This window comes from Esox lucius, chromosome 7, assembly GCF_011004845.1.
Source record: "Esox lucius isolate fEsoLuc1 chromosome 7, fEsoLuc1.pri, whole genome shotgun sequence".
Taxonomy (NCBI): domain Eukaryota; kingdom Metazoa; phylum Chordata; class Actinopteri; order Esociformes; family Esocidae; genus Esox; species Esox lucius.
In genome coordinates, this window is record NC_047575.1 from 5,766,876 (window position 1) to 5,786,916 (window position 20,041).

Here is a 20,041-nt window from a genome sequence, read left to right on the forward strand (position 1 = left end):
TAATTTTAAGGTCACTTTAAATTTAGAGTGATTGACATAATGACAACATACACATTACAATAGATTTCTGTAATACAATTCAACTGCTGAAATCCAATACTGCAGCTTCAGTCCATGAATTGAATGTGATATATGTTTGGATATAATTCTTATTGTGTGCATTAAATACATTTGTATCTTTGAACATCCCAACAGAAATCACTTACTTTCATTACTACCCAGGTTATAGTCTTTAGTTTAAAAAAGAAAGCATAATATCACCACCTGCTGGTGAATATCTGACTCTACATCCATTTCAATCACAAGAAAATCATTCCCAGAACATTCAACATAATTGCCTACACTACCAATTCCACAGGTAGCGAAACTCATGTTCCTCAGCATGCGTGCCAAATGTCATCAGTGCACGGTACTACATTTCGTTGTACTGTAATTGTACTGTTCAATGACAAAGTTGAATCTAATCTAAAGAGCGACTGTTTGGTTGATAGTTTTATACAAACTTGTACCAATTACAATTAGTATAAAATATCCAGACTGATTTATATTGTCACTGTCAGATGCAAACCCTTTTTGTCTATGAAGTTTTAAATTGGTCAGTCATCATGAAATGTAACATTTCAAGTTATGGATTGTCCATTTTTCAAATAATTTGTTACTCTGTTCAGAGAAAAGCAAATATATTAGTCAATAGATAATTAATCACACGCCAAAAGACAGGGAACATTAAGCTCCAAGTGCACCAAAGGACCTGTAGTTTATTCTGTGTGGCAAAGAGAAAACAACCACAGCAAGCAGTCAGGCACAAGACAGGAATACTAGGCTATGCATGCACCACCAGAACTGTAGCCTTTCCAGGAAAAATTTTGAAATGAGCAAGCGATGAGCTTGATAAATACTCATAACATTATGTAATTGATAGTGAAATACAGTATTGTCAGAAAGTTTGGGCACTCGTCTGCCTGTGGTTAAGGTTCAAACACAGCAACTTGTGATCAAGGTTATTCTTTATAAATTCCAAAATATTTCATGCATGTCAATTAGTGAAATAGCAATATATTCACTCAGTCAGACCATTCCAATCATTAAGAGAACAGTTTGGCTATTAATGTTTTTTGGTAAACCAAATTATTTTAATACCGGGAAAAAGTAGTCAAATGGTGAACTTTCCACTACGTAAATCATTTTGGAAGACTTTTCCACAGATTTTACAGATAAAAGGTTTGCATCCAACAGCTAGTATTTGCCTGACTAGCACTATGTGAACTTCCATTGATAACTAGCCATTGCTTTGTTTAAAAAAAATATTGTTTTGTGTGATCTTTGTTCAGATGTGGCAAAACAAGTTTCATGCAGATGGGTATATCGTTACCAGGAGTAAGTCATCACAAAATCAAACAAAGGCAGGAAATCCATTGTGGTGGACCTACTGGGTTCCTGAGGCAAAATTGAGATGGAAAGAGACTGAAAGATTGCCACAGATTGTTATGACGCCAACATTAACAAATCAGTATAATTCATACAATTATATTGGGGGTCTTGAAAGATTCAATTGAAGACTGCAATAATTTAGCCTCCTGGAGGAGGCATCCAAGTTTTTGGAAAAAATATTCTGGTACTGGGTAAAGTGCTTCACCCATCACATTGCTATACATTTGTTAGGTGACAAGACCAAGCTCTTCGCCCTCTTGTCTGCCTCAAAGTATAACCACCCACACACTCACACAGCCTTATTTCAAGAGCCAAGAAAATGTTTAATGGGGAAAAACAAAACCGAGTGGTACAGTTCAGTGCTTTTAACATAATCACATAAATAAACCAATCAGCCATTTTGGATGGAAGAGACAACAGATCCATGAGGGAACTAATGCTGCACACCAACATGGACGCCATGGGGTAAAAAGTAGGTTATTTGTCATTGTGTTGGTCTGACAAAGTTGCCGTTACACATAAGGGACGCAATGCAGTGAATTTCCTTACATGTACCTAGCTATCCCCATGGTAAGGACCCCTGATAGGGAGGGGGGGCGGAGAGTAGCGCTGCTTAACCTTTAACCTTTTAGAGACGACATTCCAGCTCTCATGATCTCATCGACAAGCAGGATGTTACTGGCAATTACCGTGCTGGGAAGCAAAAAAAGGGGGAAAACCAGAGGACAGGAGGGAGAAAGAATACATTTGTTAACAATGCAAAAGATACCTGTTACCATTGCAAAGACAACCAACACAAATACAGGTTTAGACCAAAAAAAACCAATTTGCTTCAAACAACAAATGTACAACAAAGAAAATAACATTACAACTGTGTCCATACTCACCATGAATGGAGAAGCTGTTTCTTAACGCTGTAGTTGTCCCAAACACCGGCCTCTGATGCTACCATGGGCTCACCTGGGAGGGCAAGGAAAGATGCAAATGTAGAAAACAGAAGAAAAGAAAAAAGGGGCATTTCTAGTATTCTTCTCGGCAGATCCTCTCAAGCTCTCTCAGGTTGGGTTGGGAATGTTGCTATACAACCATTTTAAAGTCTCTCCAGAAATCAGGCTCTAGCTGGACCACTCACAGACATTCACAGACTTGTGCCTAAGTCACTCCTGCATCGTCTTGACTATGTGTTTAGAGTTGTTGTCCTGTTGGAAGGTTAACTTTAACCCTAGTCTGAGATCCTGAACACTCCGTAGTAGCATCAAGGATCTGTTTGTACTTCGCTCTTATCATCTTCCCCTACATCCTGCTTGTCTCCCAGTCCCTGCCGCTGAAAAACATTCCCACAGCGTTATGCAGTTGCCACCATGCTTCAACGTAGGAATGGTATAAGTGATATTAGCAGTGCCTGATTTCCTCCAGATGTGGCACTTGGATGTCAGGCCAAATCAATTCAAGCCTGGTTTCATCAGACCACAGAATATTGTTTATCATGGCCTGAGAGTCCTTGAGGTGCCTTTTGGCAAACTCCAAGAGTTGTCATGTGCTATTTACTGAGGAGTCTTCCATCTGGCCAAACTACAAGAACTTTAGTTCTTGGTCACCTCCCTGACCACGGCCCTTCTCCCCCGATAGCTTAGTTTGGCTGGGCAGCTCTGGGAAGAGTCTTGGTGCTAAACTTCCATTTTAAGAATGACAGAGGCCAGTCTTCCTGTAATATTTGTTTTTAAAACATTTGCAAAGAAATGAAAGACCTGTTTAAACTTTGTCATTACTAGGTATTGTGTGTATATTGATGAGGAAAAATCTGTATAATCCATCATAAAATAAGGCTTTAACCAAACAAAATGTGGAAAAAGAAAATAAGCCTGAATACCCTCCGAATGCACTGCATATCGGCATTACACCACATACCCCAGAGATGCCAAATTACTTTTATAAACCTGTTACCATCTAACTCAGACACGTATAAAGAGGTTTTATGTCATATCCTTGTGGTAATACTGTCTAAAATACAACAGCTATCAGCACAGTGTTCCCATTTTTTTTTAACCAGCTTCTTTTGCAATTAGGATGTGCTAAATAAAGAAATACAACTTTAGACTTGTTCAGTATCTTCAGCATTAGCACGTTCGATTACAGGCTCAAAATGTCTAGAACTATTTTCTGAAACTCATCTTTTTGTGAAGGCTATTCCATGCAAGAAATTGCCAAGAAACTAAAGACCTCGTACAACGCTGTGTACTACTCCCAACCCAACTTGTGGGAGATGCTTCAGGAAGCATAGGGTGAAATCTCTTCAGATCACCTCAACAAATTGACAACCAGAATGTCAAACATCTGCAAGACTAATTGATGCAAATGGAGCATTCTTTGACAAAGCAATTACTGTTGACTATTACGGTTTCAATAAAAAATAAACTAAAATTCTAACCTTGTCAATGACTATATTTCCAATTATTTTCTAAGTGAACAACATCTCTGAATAAGTACACACCCCCACCCACCAACCCACCCTGAAATTTTATTGTTGCTGTCGAATCTCAAATGTTGCCTACATGATGCCAAGCAGTTTTAGCCGAATGTAGCAATCGAGTTGTAACAGTTAGCTAGCTTCTTATCTTCAGGTGTCTCTTGACGATGGCTACTTGCATTATGTATGTGACAGCCACTTACCGAGAGTTCCACACATATGTACACAGACACAGCCAATTACGTTTCTCTGACCATACTCACTAACTTGATACTCCGAATGTCAAATGCAGGACATTGCTGCTCTACTCTGATGCTTGCACGTTAGTAAACGGAGCGTGCTATTAAATTGCACTAAATTACGTAAAAAAGCATTGCATTTCATTTAAAAAAGAAAAAATCTGTGGCAGCACATCACGATTCAGCAGTGGTGGAGCAACGCTCTGATTACAGTAAGAGAGAAACACTAACAAATCAGCATTTTCAATCCCAACTACCTAGTTATATTTAATAATTAACATTTAGTCTTGACATAAAAATCATGTTCTATGAATTGAGAATCAAAATTTTTCAGTTCAAAGCTGTCTAATTTGACTGGGTAGAACCATCATATATTATTATTGCACAGGATTTTTAAATGTTGTAGCATTGGGACAGACCTGTGCCGAGATCTACTCCTACAAGCTGACCAGACTCTTTATACTCCGTCTGTAGTTTAACCAGGGTCTCCTGGGCATCATAGCCTGAGTTCTGGGCCAGAACCTGAAAAAAATTAGGAGATGGGGGTGGAGTTAAAAAACATCATTGTATTTGGTCATAATCCAATTTTTAACGAGAGACGATAAATATAGGGGAAGAATTCAAACACATTGCTGTAAACTAAAGGGTGATGCGCATACAAGATCGAAATGAGCAGTATATAATAAGTAGTAAATAATGTACATTTAATGTTGATGCAAGCATTTAATAGTATCAGTTCAGAATAGGTAGCAGATTTTTAATTTAGCAAAAGAAGTGTGCATGTGAGATTGAAAACTTGAAACAGTCAGCTGAATAAATCACACTCCACTAAGGGGACCAAGAGGACAAAGCGTGTTGATGTCTGACCTTAGGGATGATGAGGAGAGCGTCAGCGAAGGCCTGGACGCCCAGCTGAGCTCTGCCCTTCACCTTGGGCTTGTGGTTTATCAGAGCATCATGCACAGCCACCTCAAAAGCGCCCGCTCCCGGTACCACGCTACCTACACAAGGGGAGGGGATCAATGCCACATGAGCTCACAGTAGGGCTCAGCAGTATGGCCCAAAATCACATCACGAGAATATTAAACATTTTGGACAGTAACAGAATAAACATTTTGCTAATAATTGCATGAAAAAACATGATCAAGGACTACAAGACCCTAGGATTATAACTACATACATTTAGGTGTTAAGTATAGGTTTTCTACTGTGCTGTTCCTTTAGTATGTCTATTAGGCCAAATGTCCCAAATACAATAATCTTCTGAGTAAAACAAACGGATAGCTAAACCAAATGTTAAAATAAAAACTTACAAAATAAGGTACTCCAGAATTTCAACTTAGGCAGTGATGTCTGCATTGTGGTTTTTGTTTGACACAAGGGTTGCAGAATATTGACAAAAAGTGATTGTGACAATGATCATGAATATTGCGATATCAATATTAATTTCGATATTCTTAAACATAAAAGTTATGAGAAAAACACAAAGGTTTATTTCAACTGACAGTCATATTGGACTTGTACAACTTGAATAAATAAAGACCACGCTACAGAATAGGACATGTTGTACTGGGGGTACAGCAGACCTAACAACCCTATCCAACTTTTTAGAGTACCAGACACGTACGGCAAATTGGGGTTCAGAACTGCCATTTGCACTTGTATACAGTGAGGGGAAAAAAGTATTTGATCCCCTGCAGATTTTGTACGTTTGCCCACAGACAAAGAAATTATCAGTCTATAATTTTAACAGTAGGTTTATTAGAACAGTAAGAGAAAAAATAACAAAAAATCCAGAAAAACATGTCAAAAATGTTTATTTGCATTGTAATGAGTGAAATAAGTATTTGACCCCTCTGCAAAACATGACTTAATACTTGGTGGCAAAACCCTTGTTGGCAATCAAAGAGGTCAGACGTTTCTTGTAGTTGGCCACCAGGTTTGCACACATCTCAGGAGGGATTTTGTCCCACTCCTCTTTGCAGATCTTCTCCAAGTCATTAAGGTTTCGAGGTTGAGGTTCGGCAACTCGAACCTTCAACTCCCTCCACAGATTTTCTATGGGATTAAGGTCTGGAGAATGGCTAGGCCACTCCAGGACCTTAATGTGCTTCTTTTGGTCTCGTCAGACCACAACATCCAGTTTCTCCTCTGAATCATTCAGATGCTCGTTGGCAAACTTCAGACGGGCCTGTACATGCAGGCACTGCAGGATTTCAGTCCTTCATGGTGTAGTGTTACCAATTGTTTTCTCGGTGACTATGGTCCCAGCTGGCTTGAGATCACTGACAAGATTCTCCCGTGTAGTTCTGGGCTGATTCCTCACCAGTCTCATGATCATTGCAACACCACGAGGTGAGATCTTGCATGGAGCCCCAGACTGAGGGGATTGACAGTTCTTTTGTGTTTCTTCCATTTGGGAATAATCGCACCAACTGTTGACACCTTCTCACCCAGCTGCTTGGCGATGGTCTTGTAGCCCATTCCAGCCTTATGTAGGTCTATAATCTTGTCCCTGACATCCTTGGACAGATCTTTGGTCTTGGCCATGTCTTTTATACAGGTAACGAGTTCAAACAGGTGCAGTTAATACAGGTAATGAGTGGAGAACAGGAGGGCTTCATAAAGAAAAACTAACAGGATTGTGAAAGCCGGAATTCTTACTGGTTGGTAGGTGATCAAATACTTATGTCATGCAATAAAATGCAAATTAATTACTTTAAAAAAATCATACAATGTGATTTTCTGGATTTTTGTTTTAGATTCCCTCACTCACAGTTGAAGAGTACCCATGATAAAAATGTCAGACTTGTACATGCTTTGTAAGAGGGAAAACCTGCAAAATCGGCAGTGTATCAAATACTTGTTCTCCCCACTGTACATTATACCTAATACTTGTATATTTTCTGCCCTTTTCTATTTGCACTTCTATTTAGATGCTTAACGCATTTCATTTTACTGTACTTGTACGTTACATGACAATATAGATGAATATAATCTAATCTAAAGTTTTTCTTAGTATATGCCCCAAAGTTTAGTCTCTACAGTAGAGGAACCCTTGTCAACTCACAAACAGGGCCAATCACTGATACTGGCTTTTTAAACAAGGTTAATCACTGCTTCATGTTCATTGCTGCAGAGTTGGCTTGAATCTTCCAGCAAAAAACTGTTTCACTGCATTCCTTTCCAAAAAGCACACACAATGCCTGAAAATATAAATATGAACACAAGCCCAATCAGCCCTTAGTTCCTTCCACCTAGCCTCTTACCGTCCTCAATGGCGTTCTTAACAGCCCGGAGCCCGTCCCTGACCGCGTCCTTGATCTGAGTCAGTGTGTGTTTGTTGGGACCCTTCACCAGCAGGGTCACGGATCGGGGGTTCCCACATTTCTCTATGAATGTGAACTTCTCCTCTCCCTAGGAGGAAGGGGTGAAGGTCGTTCATTTAGTAAGACAACTTCATTGTCATTTCACAATCTAAATGTCACATAGGTCATAACATTTCTTCTCAGTGGTGCATGAGACCGCATACCACAGCTCACCATAATAAAAAAGCAGAAATGGCTAATGTAAACTGTTGAAATGATCATATAATGATTATCACACCTATTGAAAACAATGACTAATCTTTGGCGTAGCGGTCCTGTTTTGGTTTGACTCATACTGCACGGTTGAAAAGGTGCCTCACCAGGGTGTGCTCGTATACCAGCCCAGCATGGCCCAGGCATTCAGGAGTCAAGTCGTCTACAGAATTCATTGCGATGCCTCCACAGGCCAGAGTGAGTCTGAGGAGTGAAGCGCACACCGTATCAAACACGACCGCAAACACGTCAGATGCAGCTCAACCACACACAATTGCGCATTACGCAGTATTAGCAGCTAGAGTTTATTCATTTGGATAGTTAGGTTCATTCAATCAAAACATTTACATGTAGACACTACAGACTGAATATTGACAGTAAAAATAACAGGAACTGAAAGAGCATAGGACAGGCTTAGCTGAAAGGAATGGTACGGCAATGACAGTAAGGTATTCAATCCAAGTAATCCACCCTGAAGCGAAGTGGAAACATGGGACAGCAATTACCGCCCATGTCATATAGTCGCAACAGTAATAATACAGTCAATACGTAGAATGTAAGAATTTACCTCTCCATGTTCCTCCTCTTGGCTCTTCGCAGAGCCACAATGCCCTCCTTGGCCAGAGCATCCAGGGAATACGGGTCAACGCCCTGTTAAGGGACACAATCAAAATGTTCATGAGGATTTGGGCTCTTCATAAATAACCGGTGTCAATCATTGAGGTCAAGATGTTTTTCAAAGGAACAAATAATTGTTGTCATTGTGAAGTGAAATATAACGAATTTGAGGCAACAATACCCTGCACTCAGAAAATACATTATCTATGTAACTGTATTGATTATTTCTCCCAGTAATGTACTGGTCCGCTGAGCACATGTAGAGGAGAACACAGCTCTCCCAAAGCAGATGTAACAGAGCACTGACACTGGAGGCCAACAAGTATCCTTGAGTGTTCCCTGGGTAGTGAACACACACACCAACGTACACTGAGGAAGGAGTAGCAGGGAGGGCATTTCACCTGGGGAGGATTCATTCTGCCTAACAAAGACATTTATCAGCCAAACGCTTTGTCCAAAAAAAACCAACTAGCAACACATTTTCATTGCAAAGCATTTTACAATCATGTAGGGGAAATGGGCCCTCTACATAATCAATGGATTTAGGAAATGCCGGTTTAAAACAAAACAGCAAATTGTCCAACATCAACCAAAAACTTTGTCAATGACTGTTAGGATTCTACCTAACCATTGCTGCATATATTAAATGATTTATGTAATTCCTTTATATTGCTTTAACCAGAAAATGGCAATGATGACAATCTTCAACAAATGTTCAAGAAATAATCCAACAGCGTAAATGGGGGCAAATCAGACAGCCAGACATTCTGTTGTGTAAAAACATCAATAACATGCTAATTCAATGACACCTGGGGTGCCAGGTGGCACCTAACTAGTAACCAAAAGGTTGCAAATTAAATTCCCCAAGTTAGCAATGTCAAATGGGCAAAGCAGTGAACCCTAATTATAGAAAGGTTAGGAAAATACACATTTCCATAGGAACTATAATCACCTGGAATACAAAAAAATCACTAGATGAACACCTGTAACATTTATCATTTTCATTGGGACAGGTCGTTAAAAAAACATCCATCGCTCTTAAGTCGTAGCTGTAAATGATAATGTGCTCTCAAGTCAACTTGCCTGGTAAAATAAGGATACCAAATAAAATCAACTATAGGTGAGGTCACGATATCCTGGTACGTGTCCCAAAATGCACCCTTTTGAAGGGACCCCTTAGACCAATGTAGGGTGGTGCACTATGAATGTAAACCAGGCTGACTGTTAGGGACACCATTCTCCGTATGCAAAGCCATCACCCACCTTCTGGTTAATGACCACAAAGCCCTTGGATCCATCCGCGCACACAGCGTTTTTCAGGGCAATGATCTTCTGCACGCGCTCCTCGATGAACTTCCTCTCAGCGGCCACCAGTTTCTCCCGCTCACCGGCGCTCTTGTAAAAGAAACCTGAGTTGACCTCCGTCTTCTCATACTCCAGGGACACGTTGCAGGTCAGCACATAGGCGTTCTCCACACGTTTCTTCATGTCCGGGTGTCTCGCTCCATGGTCCAGCACCAAGCCCTGGATCAGTCTGAACAAGGGAGAATAATAGGAATTTCTATGCACTCAGTACTGGAAGTTGTTGTGGATAAGTGTCTGCTGAATGACTGCAATATAAATGCAGGGAGACAGTCATCGTGGAAACAAGTAACTACTGACAGTCTGAGCACAGTAGCTAAATCTGGGCCATTAGGGTTACTATTAGCCATAGCAACAGTAAGTGAAACACAGAGAGAGAGCAGAGAAAGACAGCATATACTAAAAATCCTGAGAAAGTTTTCACAAGACTGTTCCGTATGCAGATGTTCAGGCTGATTAATTGCTGTGAATTTCAATGAACCAGACAGAGGAATATTATAAATGAATCAGTGTTTCATAATGCAGTCCAGAGAAAGGGGTGCGGGGAAGTGGCTTACTGTGTGTCGCTGTCAGTCTTGTGTTTCATCTCCATGATCTCCACCATGAACAGGTCGATAGGCTCGTTGGGTTTACGGATGGCAAGAACGGCATCTACAACCGCCTGGAGTAAAACCAACAGTTTGAATCCAACAGAGAACATGTGACCAGCATCCACAAACCCATTCTTTACACAATACATTAACATATATGACCAGGGCAGCACTATATTGCCCAGAGATAATGTTTTTTGTATTCCAAAACTCTAAACGTGCACACATTGTCTGCATTCACACCCAAATATGCAACCCTATGACAGATTTCTATTTCAACATATACTTCTTAAACACTATCTTCTGTAGTTAATCACGATTAATCGTAATTTTAGAATGTGTTAAAATGTTGTCTGTAAACATTTTCTGTTTAAAAAGCAGTGCATGATGTTAATTACATACTGTGTTCTATGGACAGTGCTTCACTTAATAAAATAAATGCAAGTTGTCACAGACCTTAGTTTAATATATATAAAATGTCTGTCCATAACTTACCACAAAAATTGGCTGCATCAAAATGCAGCCCATGTAAATCTAAATAGAAAGTTGCTGGTCTATGATGCCATAGGTTCTATTTTCTCATAAACTCCTCTTGATCAACACACCAAGGACAATAACTACTACATTAGGTTACTTATCTGGAAAGCAAAAGTGTGTGCAGGTATTTAACCCACAGAGTCACACCTAAGCTGGTCAAGGTATTGTCTTTTGATGTTTAGGGTGAAATGTGGTTAGAATGGGGTTCAGGTGGGGGCCTGTAAACATTAGATTACCTAAAATATGGTTAGCCACAACCAAATACTTGTATCTCTATTAAATAATTCCCAAATTCAACCACATGCATAAGGCTTGGCTACTTGAATAGGCAATGGCATAGTCATGGTGGCTAGAGATGTTATCTACAAACATTAATCAGGGGACATTTGTAATTCATGGAGAGCACAGATATTGTTTGTTACAATTAGAGTATGTTTTGGTGGACATTAATGCTTAGATTAGCAAAAACATTACATAATGACAAATGACCATGCTACAAGCAAAGTATTAGCAAACAGATTCACGCAACACAGCACCTCCATACCATTTGAAGAGTTAAGAGATATGGCTAGTACTCTCTTTTGATGAGTTTAAATAAATAAATGTTGTAAAAAAAAGGCAAACAATAAGTGTGTGCTAGTTGTGCGATCCTGACAGCTCCTGTTACAGTCAAGCTTTGACTATGGATGGCTCTGACATTCAAAAATCAAAAATGCGTTAACAGGGACAAAAATGTTTAAATGTTGACCTAGACAGCTGCGGACACCTGTTCTGTAAGCCCTGCAGTCTCACCTCTGTGAGCAGGTCGGCCAGCTCAGCGTGGACCTTGGTTCGGAGGGAGGTGCGGGCCACGTGGATCAGGGTCTCTCTGTCCATCTCCTTAGTAACCTTCAACTCTTCCAGCACTGCCAGAGCCTTGTCCTTCGCTGCCTCGAAGCCTTCTGCGATTATTCTGGGATGGAGTCCCTGAGGAAAGAGACAACAATTGATCAGCACATTTATAGGATTCTCTGTTTGAGACTTTTATCTACAACTGTGGCAAAATGGCTTCAAGATGAGGGTCTATGGATAAAATTGGTCAGTTAATCTCTCACCTCTGACACGTAGAGGTCAGCCTGTTTGAGAAGCTCCCCGATGATGAGGACGTTGGAGGTAGTTCCGTCTCCGGTGATGTCATCCTGTGCAGTGGCAACCTTGGCAATCAAAGACGCCGTTGGATGCTGGATTTGCTGATTTCCCGAAAGGAGAAAAAAATGCAAATACAAATGCAAATAAATAAACAGAAATGGTATAAATACTAGGGGTGTAACGGTATGCAAAAGTCACAGTTCAGTAAGTATCGGGAAAAAAATGGTGGTACGATTTCAGGTACAATGGAAAAAGACATGCTAAACATAACATTTCTCTTAATTTATTGCAAATTTATAAACTTTGTCCATTTCCACTGTAGTTAAATCTGCACTAGGTAAAAAAAACTATTAAAGCATTTTGTAATTACTCACTGGTCAGAAAGCGGTTCCGCACCAATGCCCAATAGAGAATGAAGTTCTGAATAATAATATGAAAAATAGATTTACCTGTTCCAAAATAAGGTAACTAACTCAGAGTTCAATGTTAGCCTTGATTACATTAGCTTAGGGTTCCTCGTTGCTAGCTATAGTGAGCTAATCTAAGTATTTTCTTTCACTTCTTTGCAGTTCTTTGTGTATGCTGTACTAGACAAGGGAAGAATTGGCAGTTTCGTGAACACGGCTGCCATTATAGTTCCTTACAGTAAGCAAACTTCATTCCCGTACTTAAGATAAATATATATAATAAAGGTAAAATGCGCATTCACAAAATAAACCAAGGAGGCAAGCCCGCCTCGCAGAAGGCAATTGGCTGAAACGGGATTGCAGGAAAATAATAGTCTGGAAAGTTGCCGCAGGCTCCTATAGGTGTCTATACTGACACCTGGCATCTGTATATCCTGAACAAATCCTCTTTTGCCACTGGCCGTTTTAATAGTTAATTGGCCATTGATGAATGACATTGATACAGTTAAACTGACAAACGTTTCTTACTATGTTTACCTCAACGAGAAATAGCATCTATGTATGGCGTTTGCCACTGGCCATTTTAACAGCGTATTAGCCAGTAATAAGCTTTGCCGGTATCTACTAACTTACTGGAATAATCATAAGAATTGAGCAATTGCTAGTGAGTCTGCCAAAGCCATTTCATTTCATGGCATAAGAAAATATTTTTTTCTTTACATTGGTGAATTACATTTATACAGTAACTATCAATAAAAGCGACGATAACTAACTTTTTCATCAAGTGAAAAGACGAGAGAATCATGGAATCTACCAGAAATAATTAATAAATACAGTTGCTCTCAATAGATTCAAACTTAGGTCTTCCACATAAGAGGCACTGTCTTTAACCACTACGCCACAGCATTACACGTTTCAGCATTTGCTAGACTCCATTGAGGATTGTGTTAAACTGACTAAAGTTTCTTATTAAGTTTACCTCCACCATAGCGTCTATGAACTGTATTGCTTTTGCCACTGGCCGTTTTAACAGCTTATTAGCCAGTAATAGGCTTACTAGTATCTACTAACTTCCTAGGAATTAAGCGATTGCTAGCGAGAGGAAAGAGGAACTTTTCCATGCCAGAAACAGTCAAAATAAAGTTTCAGTTAAGGCTTACTATAACGTAACTACTGTATGTTAACCAGCAAATGTGTTTGTCTACCCTGACCCAAAACGCATGCACTAACACCACCAGAAATAGTTGCAATATAATGGTAAACTGTTTTATTTCAGGCTTACTATAATGTAGATAACTTCACTGGCTAAAATCATTTGTTCCGTCTATACGGAATAATTCATAATGCATATATCGCTTCGCCTGTGAGGAGATACGAACTCGGGACCTATAGTCACTCACTCAGTCAGTCATTAAGAAACATTCGCTTCACTTACTCAGCAAAAACATGAAACAAAATGTATTTATTTTTCTCCCAAAAATAGATTGTATTGGTCCACTGAATGTATGTAGGAGACAACTTTCTCCCAATGCAGATGTAATTAAGCACAGATACTGGAGCCAAGCGAAAGCTTTCAGAGCAGGTGAAAAGTGGCCATGTTTGTTTACGAAAATGAAAATTGAAGTATCTTTGAACTTTGTGGATAATTCGTATATTTCAAACAAGGGCTTTAGACAGTACCAGCATTTCACTCTTTCCGCAGCCAACACAATTGCCTACAAATCATTAAAAATATACATTGTATAATTAGGGAAATTTTGGCCGGTAAACAATCTGAGTGGCTGGCAGACTTTCTAACTGCAACAATGCCCAGTCGGTCAAATATCATCTCTCAGACTAATCATCATCCCAGTCAAAACCAGACTTTAACAACTAGAGTTACTGTGGCTTGCCATTCTGACATTAAAGTTGAATAGCAGAGAATTAGAGGACGAGACTAAACACATTTGCCGTCCCTAGTTTAAACGGTTCAAAGCATAATGTTATACGGTAATTAATCCTAAGTATGCAAAAGTCTTCAAATTCATGTAATCATAGTCAATACCTATTTGATCACTGGTGATAGCCTAAACGCCGGGGGGGGGGGAAGTTTGGTCTCTGAAGCTTGAACAGAGAGTTTTAGGGTTAGTTATTACTAATTACTGAGACATACCAGGCATGAACTCACTGACATTTTCTCTCCCTTAAATGCAGTGTGAGGAGTGGCGTTCAAAATAACTCATTTGAAGATTGTTGGGGGAGAAACTGTACTGTCAGTTTCAATTGGCTAGAATTGGTGATCACTTATGGCGGTTTTCCACTGCATGGTACCAGCTTGACTCTACTTGCCTCACATCTACTCGCTTTGGGAGCTATTCCACTGGCCAAATACTTTTTAGTACCTGCTACGTTAAGGTTCCAAGCCAGCTGAGGCGATACCACATGGTGACGTGAAAACACGGAAGATGTCTGATTGGACAAGAGTGACTCAAAGCCTGCAGCAAAGTAAAACAAGCTGTTCTGCTGTTAGCCATCCAGTGTCAGAGAATGGTTTTATGAGACGAGAACAGCGCGTCTTTGTGGGTATGTCCCAGGAGTCCTTTTATTGAAATGGGTTAATTTCAGTGCCAGTGCATAGGACCAGACTCATATTTTGAGCCATCGTATTTTCCCAAAACTCCTCTCAGTTTGGATCTATGTACTGGCATTGAAATCAACTCATTATCTCTGTGAGAGACCCACAAAAACATGCCGTTTTTGTAGCCTACAAAAGGACCATATCATTTTCCTCCTCTGGGTTTTTCAATAGGCTAACTGGCATACATTGCACTGGTCAAAATAGTAATGTCAATCGAAACAGAAGCAGCCTACCAAGCGTTCTAACTATTTTTGCAGTCTGCTATGTATTAAGACAAAAGTTACTGCTCGCACATGATTCCTCGCTACTACCGGTATAAACGATGCCTTGTTAACAATAGGCTACTTTTGAGTCAATCGGTGTGGTATTATAGCCAGCAATTATTTATACCGTTTAATCGAGATGGGGGTGTTTTACGTAGGTTGTTTTAAATGTTTTGGTGTTGAGCTGTTAGGTGTATACACTGAAATCGAACAGAACATTGCAGTTATGTCATCTTTTATACTGCAGGGCGATAATTCTATTCTACTTTTTACATACGGTTTCCAGTATGTAAAAGAAAAAAAGGAACAACATTAAAACAATGTTCCACAAAAAGCAGAATTATCAAGGGGCGTGGCCATAGAGACATCAGTTTGCATGGTGACTCTGTGACAAGACAATTTCCTTATATGGAAGTAACTATTATTATTGTATTAATTTGTCAACGAAGATGATAACATCTTACCATCTCATGCAACAAGACATTGCCGTCTTTGGTCAACTTGATGTCTCCAGCGCCAGACACGAGCCTATGAGCGAGACAAACAGGACTTAATGACAGTTGACATGAGTGTGGCTTTAGTTACAGTCAGTAACTAAGCTGTTAGCACAGTAAAACATCCAGAGCAGACAATACTATTGGGATCTTCTATTATTATTAACCATGTTAAGATTTCAAATTATTTTCTGAATGGCACTAGCTTCCCAACGTTACATGTAAACCATGAGGATGACACAGGCGAACTATGACCATGTGAGTCCGGTTAGCAATAACGTTACCTTAACTACTGTGTAGGCCTCATATCATCGTCCTAGTCTGTTCGGTTAAATACAACTTGTTAATTATCAAACTACTAACCGACACAATATGTAAAGGTGGTTGTGTAACAAAAACGTAGTTATACCTCTGTTGCCATTTCACTTGCTAACGTACGCACTTAGCTCGCAGTTAGCATGTTAGCAACAGCACGCGTGTGCTCAACAAAGGTTGTGCGCATGCTTTTCAGTTATAGGTGGGGACTCACATTTTCATGGTTCCCTTTGGTCCCAAATTACTCTTCAGTACATCCTGGAGTCCCCGTGCCGCGCTGATATTGACGGCTAGGGCTGCCTGGGCCCTTGCTACCTCCGCCTTTGGGTTTAGCGCTTTAATGGCACTCATGTTGACACAACAGAGCCAGCGAAATAGGAAAAATACCGCCGGTTAGGAGCGAAGAGTTGATGAGGCGGGTTGCGGAAGGGGAGTCGGTTTCCAGAAGTCTCGAGCATGTGTTCTTTAGACCGCCCCTCGCATCGCGTTGGTTAGACCGGTGTCATGTTAACCTTTGTGATTGGTTAAGCAGGATAATAGTCATAACCACAGAGATGTGCCTTGTCTTTTTAACGCTTCGCCTTTGACCATCTCATCCAATTGGTCAAGTATGGAAAAGGCTTTTACAATAATCCCTCAAAGGTCATGAAAGGGTCAAAAATAAATAATACTGGGCAGGGAGAAATCCAAGCCAGTAAATGATTGCAATTCAGAAATTGTCAGAAATTGTGATTGTCACCATTAGTTTATTAGAAATACAGTTGTTATACCAATATTGTGTATACATAGTCAATATTATCCTTCACTGTTTTATAAAATACTAGATAATGCCTAAAGTTTGCATCCCATTGATCACCACATTTTGGTGTCTTCTCTGGTGGTGATCTAACAGACCTGTAATGCAGCCATCTTGAGTTGTTTTTTTATGATTTTTATCCCTTTAATCTTTTCAGCAAATTAAAAGCATGTTGAATTACATTTAAATCTGGAGATGAACTTGTCAATGCAAGATCTTGCACCCTTTTGGCCATAATAAAAATTCATAGTTGCTTTACCAGTACCACCATGTTGTAATTTGCTTTCCTTGTACAATATGTTTCTGAACACTCTAGAATACATTCTGCTAATAACATCAGTGTCATCAATGAAGCCATAGTGGAAGACATAGTTGCCCAAGTCATGAATCCCATTTCACAATATTTACAGATTAGTTGGTATGCTGAGATTTTTTTTTTATTCTCATCTTCTTCTTTGGTTACATATTCCTGTTTTTAAATATGTTCATGTTTCCCACTTTCAGTAAGCAACAAAACAGACAGTTCACTGAATGTCAGTGTGACATATTTCAAAACTCAATTTTTAGGGGATACACAGCCAGAGTTTAAACCAGTACATTTTCTATCCCCTGTCTTTTTTCCCACCAACATTAAATTACCCAGAAACCATAAGGAAAACCTCTTCTCCTCAATAAAAACCTTTAATCTAGGATATTCAGGTCTCATTCAATGTATGATTAAAAAAATCAAACACTCCCATTATATCAACATTTGTGTCTGTGTTGGAAAATATGCACATGCTTCATATCTTTTTACCTATAAAATGCATTCCACAACTAATTAAATTATTTTGTTCAACCCCCAAATAAACTTTAATGGACGAGTGTAGAAAAAAACCCTACTTTCATTTTCATAAATAGTTTCTTAACACTGGGGTCCCCTGGGTCAGGGAGGAAAGGAGGACACATTTAAACAGTTCATAAAGCATCTTCTATTAGTCCCTTTAGGCCACTGGAAGGTCGTTTTTTAAGCACAGTGTCCAGCAGATGCCGCTAAATCAACCGAAATGTTGTTTCGCTACCATGACAACTAGTCCAGCTTCTATTGTACCATGTAGTTTGTTGTTGGATATGAAGTAGTGGTGAAGTGAAGGGTCTTTTACCGACCAAAATGAACCCACTGCAAGCTTCATTTTACGGGAAAATTGATCAAAGAAACCCGGTTATATCAGCATTTGATGGCGATATAAAAGAGTTTATGTCGTTTATGAAACGAATTAGTAATTTGCCGACGTACGACCACAACTCTTATGCAAGAGGGTGAGATCAATTTATACTTGCAATCTAAATCAAGTGTACTGAACTGTAACTAAATGTACTACTTTATGACTATTGTTGATGTAAAAAGGGTTTATAACATACATTGAACTGGTTGACACTGGGTTTAGTTATCTACCGAACTTTTTATCAACTTATCTTAAGTACTGACGTAGGCCAAACATGGTTTGAAACTCTGGAAATAACGTTAGCTAGCTAGCTATATTCAGTTGACAATTTAACTAATTACAGTACTGTAGCTTGTCTACTATTGCTACCTGATGAATTGCTTGTATGTTACTAGGGCCAAAACTCTTTTTAAGATATGGAACGAGTACAAACCTCGGCTACCAACCAGCTACTATGAAGAGCACATGCTGCAAGTTGCTGATTTTCTCTTTGATGTCAAGGTTTGTTGGTATTTCTCTCGACCTTTCTCTCCCTCACAGATCTCTGAGATAATTGTCTTTAAAGTTTAAAACCCTTAAATTGTTATTGATCGAGGCGTCTGTTGAACATAAGGTCCACTGTTTTACATACAGGTGCTGGTCATAAAATTAGAATATCATCAAAAAGTTGATTTATTTCAGTAATTCCATTAAAAAAGTGAAACTTGTATAGTATATTCATTCATTACACACAGACTGATATATTTCAAATGTAATTTTTTTTTTAATTGTTATGATTATAACTGACAACTAATTCAGTATCTCAGAAAATTAGAATATTACTTAAGACCAATACAAAAAAATATATTTTTAGAAATGTTGGCCAACTGAAAAGTATGAACATGAAAAGTATACATGTACAGCACTCAATACTTAGTTGGGGCTCATTTTGCCTGAATTAATACAGCAACGCGGCGTGGCATGGAGTCGATCAGTCTGTGGCACTGCTCAGGTGTTATGAGAGCCCAGGTTGCTCTGATAGTGGCCTTTAGCTCTTCTGCATTGTTGGGTCTGGCATATCGCATCTTCCTCTTAACAATACCCCATAGATTTTCTATAGGGTTAAGGTCAGGCGAGTTTGCTGGCCAATTAAGAACAGGGACACCATGGTCCTTAAACCAGCTACTGGTAGCTTTGGCACTGTGTGCAGGTGCCAAGTCCTGTTGGAAAATGAAATCTGCATCTCCATAAAGTTGGTCAGCAGCAGGAAGCATGAAGTGCTCTAAAACTTCCTGGTAGACGGCTGAGTTGACCTTGGACCTCAGAAAACAGTAGACCAACACCAGCAGATGACATGGCACCCCAAACCATCACTGACTGTGGAAACTTTACACTGGACTTCAAGCAACGTGGATTCTGTGTCTCTCCTCTCTTCCTCCAGACTCTGGGACCTTGATTTCCAAAGGAAATGCAAAATGTACTTTCATCAAAGAACATAACTCAGCAGCAGTCCAGTCCTTTTTGTCTTTAGCTCAGGCGAGACGCTTCTGACGCTGTGTCTTGTTCAAGAGTGGCTTGACACAAGGAATGCAACAGCTGAAACCGATGTCTTGAATACTTCTGTGCGTGGTGGTTCTTGAAGCACTGACTCCAGCTGCAGTCCACTCTTTGTGAATCTCCCCCACATTTTTGAATGGGTTTTGTTTCACAATCCTCTCCAGGGTGCGGTTATCCCTATTGCTTGTACACTTTCTTTCTACCACATCTTTTCCTTCCCTTCGACTCTCTATTAATGTGCTTGGACACAGAGCTCTATGAACTGCCAGCCTCTTTAGCAATTACTTTTTGTTTCTTGCCCTCCTTGTGCAAGGTGTCAATGGTCGTCTTTTGGACAGCAGTCTTCCCCATGATTGTGTTTCCTACATAACTAGACTGAGAGACCATTTAAAGGTCTTTGCGGGTGTTTTGGGTTAATTAGCTGATTAGAGTGTGGCACCAGGTGTCCGGGCACC

The 20,041-nt window shown here is 39.7% G+C and overlaps 2 protein-coding genes across 9 annotated transcripts in view; one reads left to right on the forward strand and one right to left on the reverse strand.

Moving 5' to 3' along the window:
• Positions 1–722: 722 nt before the first annotated feature.
• On the reverse strand, positions 723–16,509 carry LOC105028783 (T-complex protein 1 subunit zeta). The gene is made up of 13 exons (XM_010901760.5): positions 16,264–16,509; positions 15,705–15,768; positions 11,920–12,054; positions 11,618–11,791; positions 10,256–10,359; positions 9,600–9,870; positions 8,287–8,369; positions 7,826–7,922; positions 7,407–7,554; positions 5,005–5,138; positions 4,557–4,659; positions 2,319–2,391; positions 723–2,124 (listed from the first exon to the last, which is right to left on the reverse strand). The coding sequence occupies exons 1-13, from the start codon at positions 16,398–16,400 to the stop codon at positions 2,052–2,054; spliced, it is 1,596 nt and encodes a 531-aa protein (XP_010900062.1). The 5' UTR covers positions 16,401–16,509; the 3' UTR covers positions 723–2,051.
• Positions 16,510–17,951: 1,442 nt separating this feature from the next.
• The window catches only part of cfap54 (cilia and flagella associated protein 54), an 81,847-nt gene continuing 79,757 nt past the window's right edge, over positions 17,952–20,041 (forward strand). For all 8 annotated transcript variants that reach the window (XM_020047754.3, XM_020047757.3, XM_020047760.3 and 5 more), the window contains exons 1-2: positions 17,952–18,144; positions 18,446–18,551. In XM_020047754.3, coding sequence (XP_019903313.2) covers positions 17,996–18,144; positions 18,446–18,551 — 255 coding nt within the window. In that variant the 5' untranslated portion in view covers positions 17,952–17,995. The remainder of the gene's footprint in view (positions 18,145–18,445; positions 18,552–20,041) is intronic.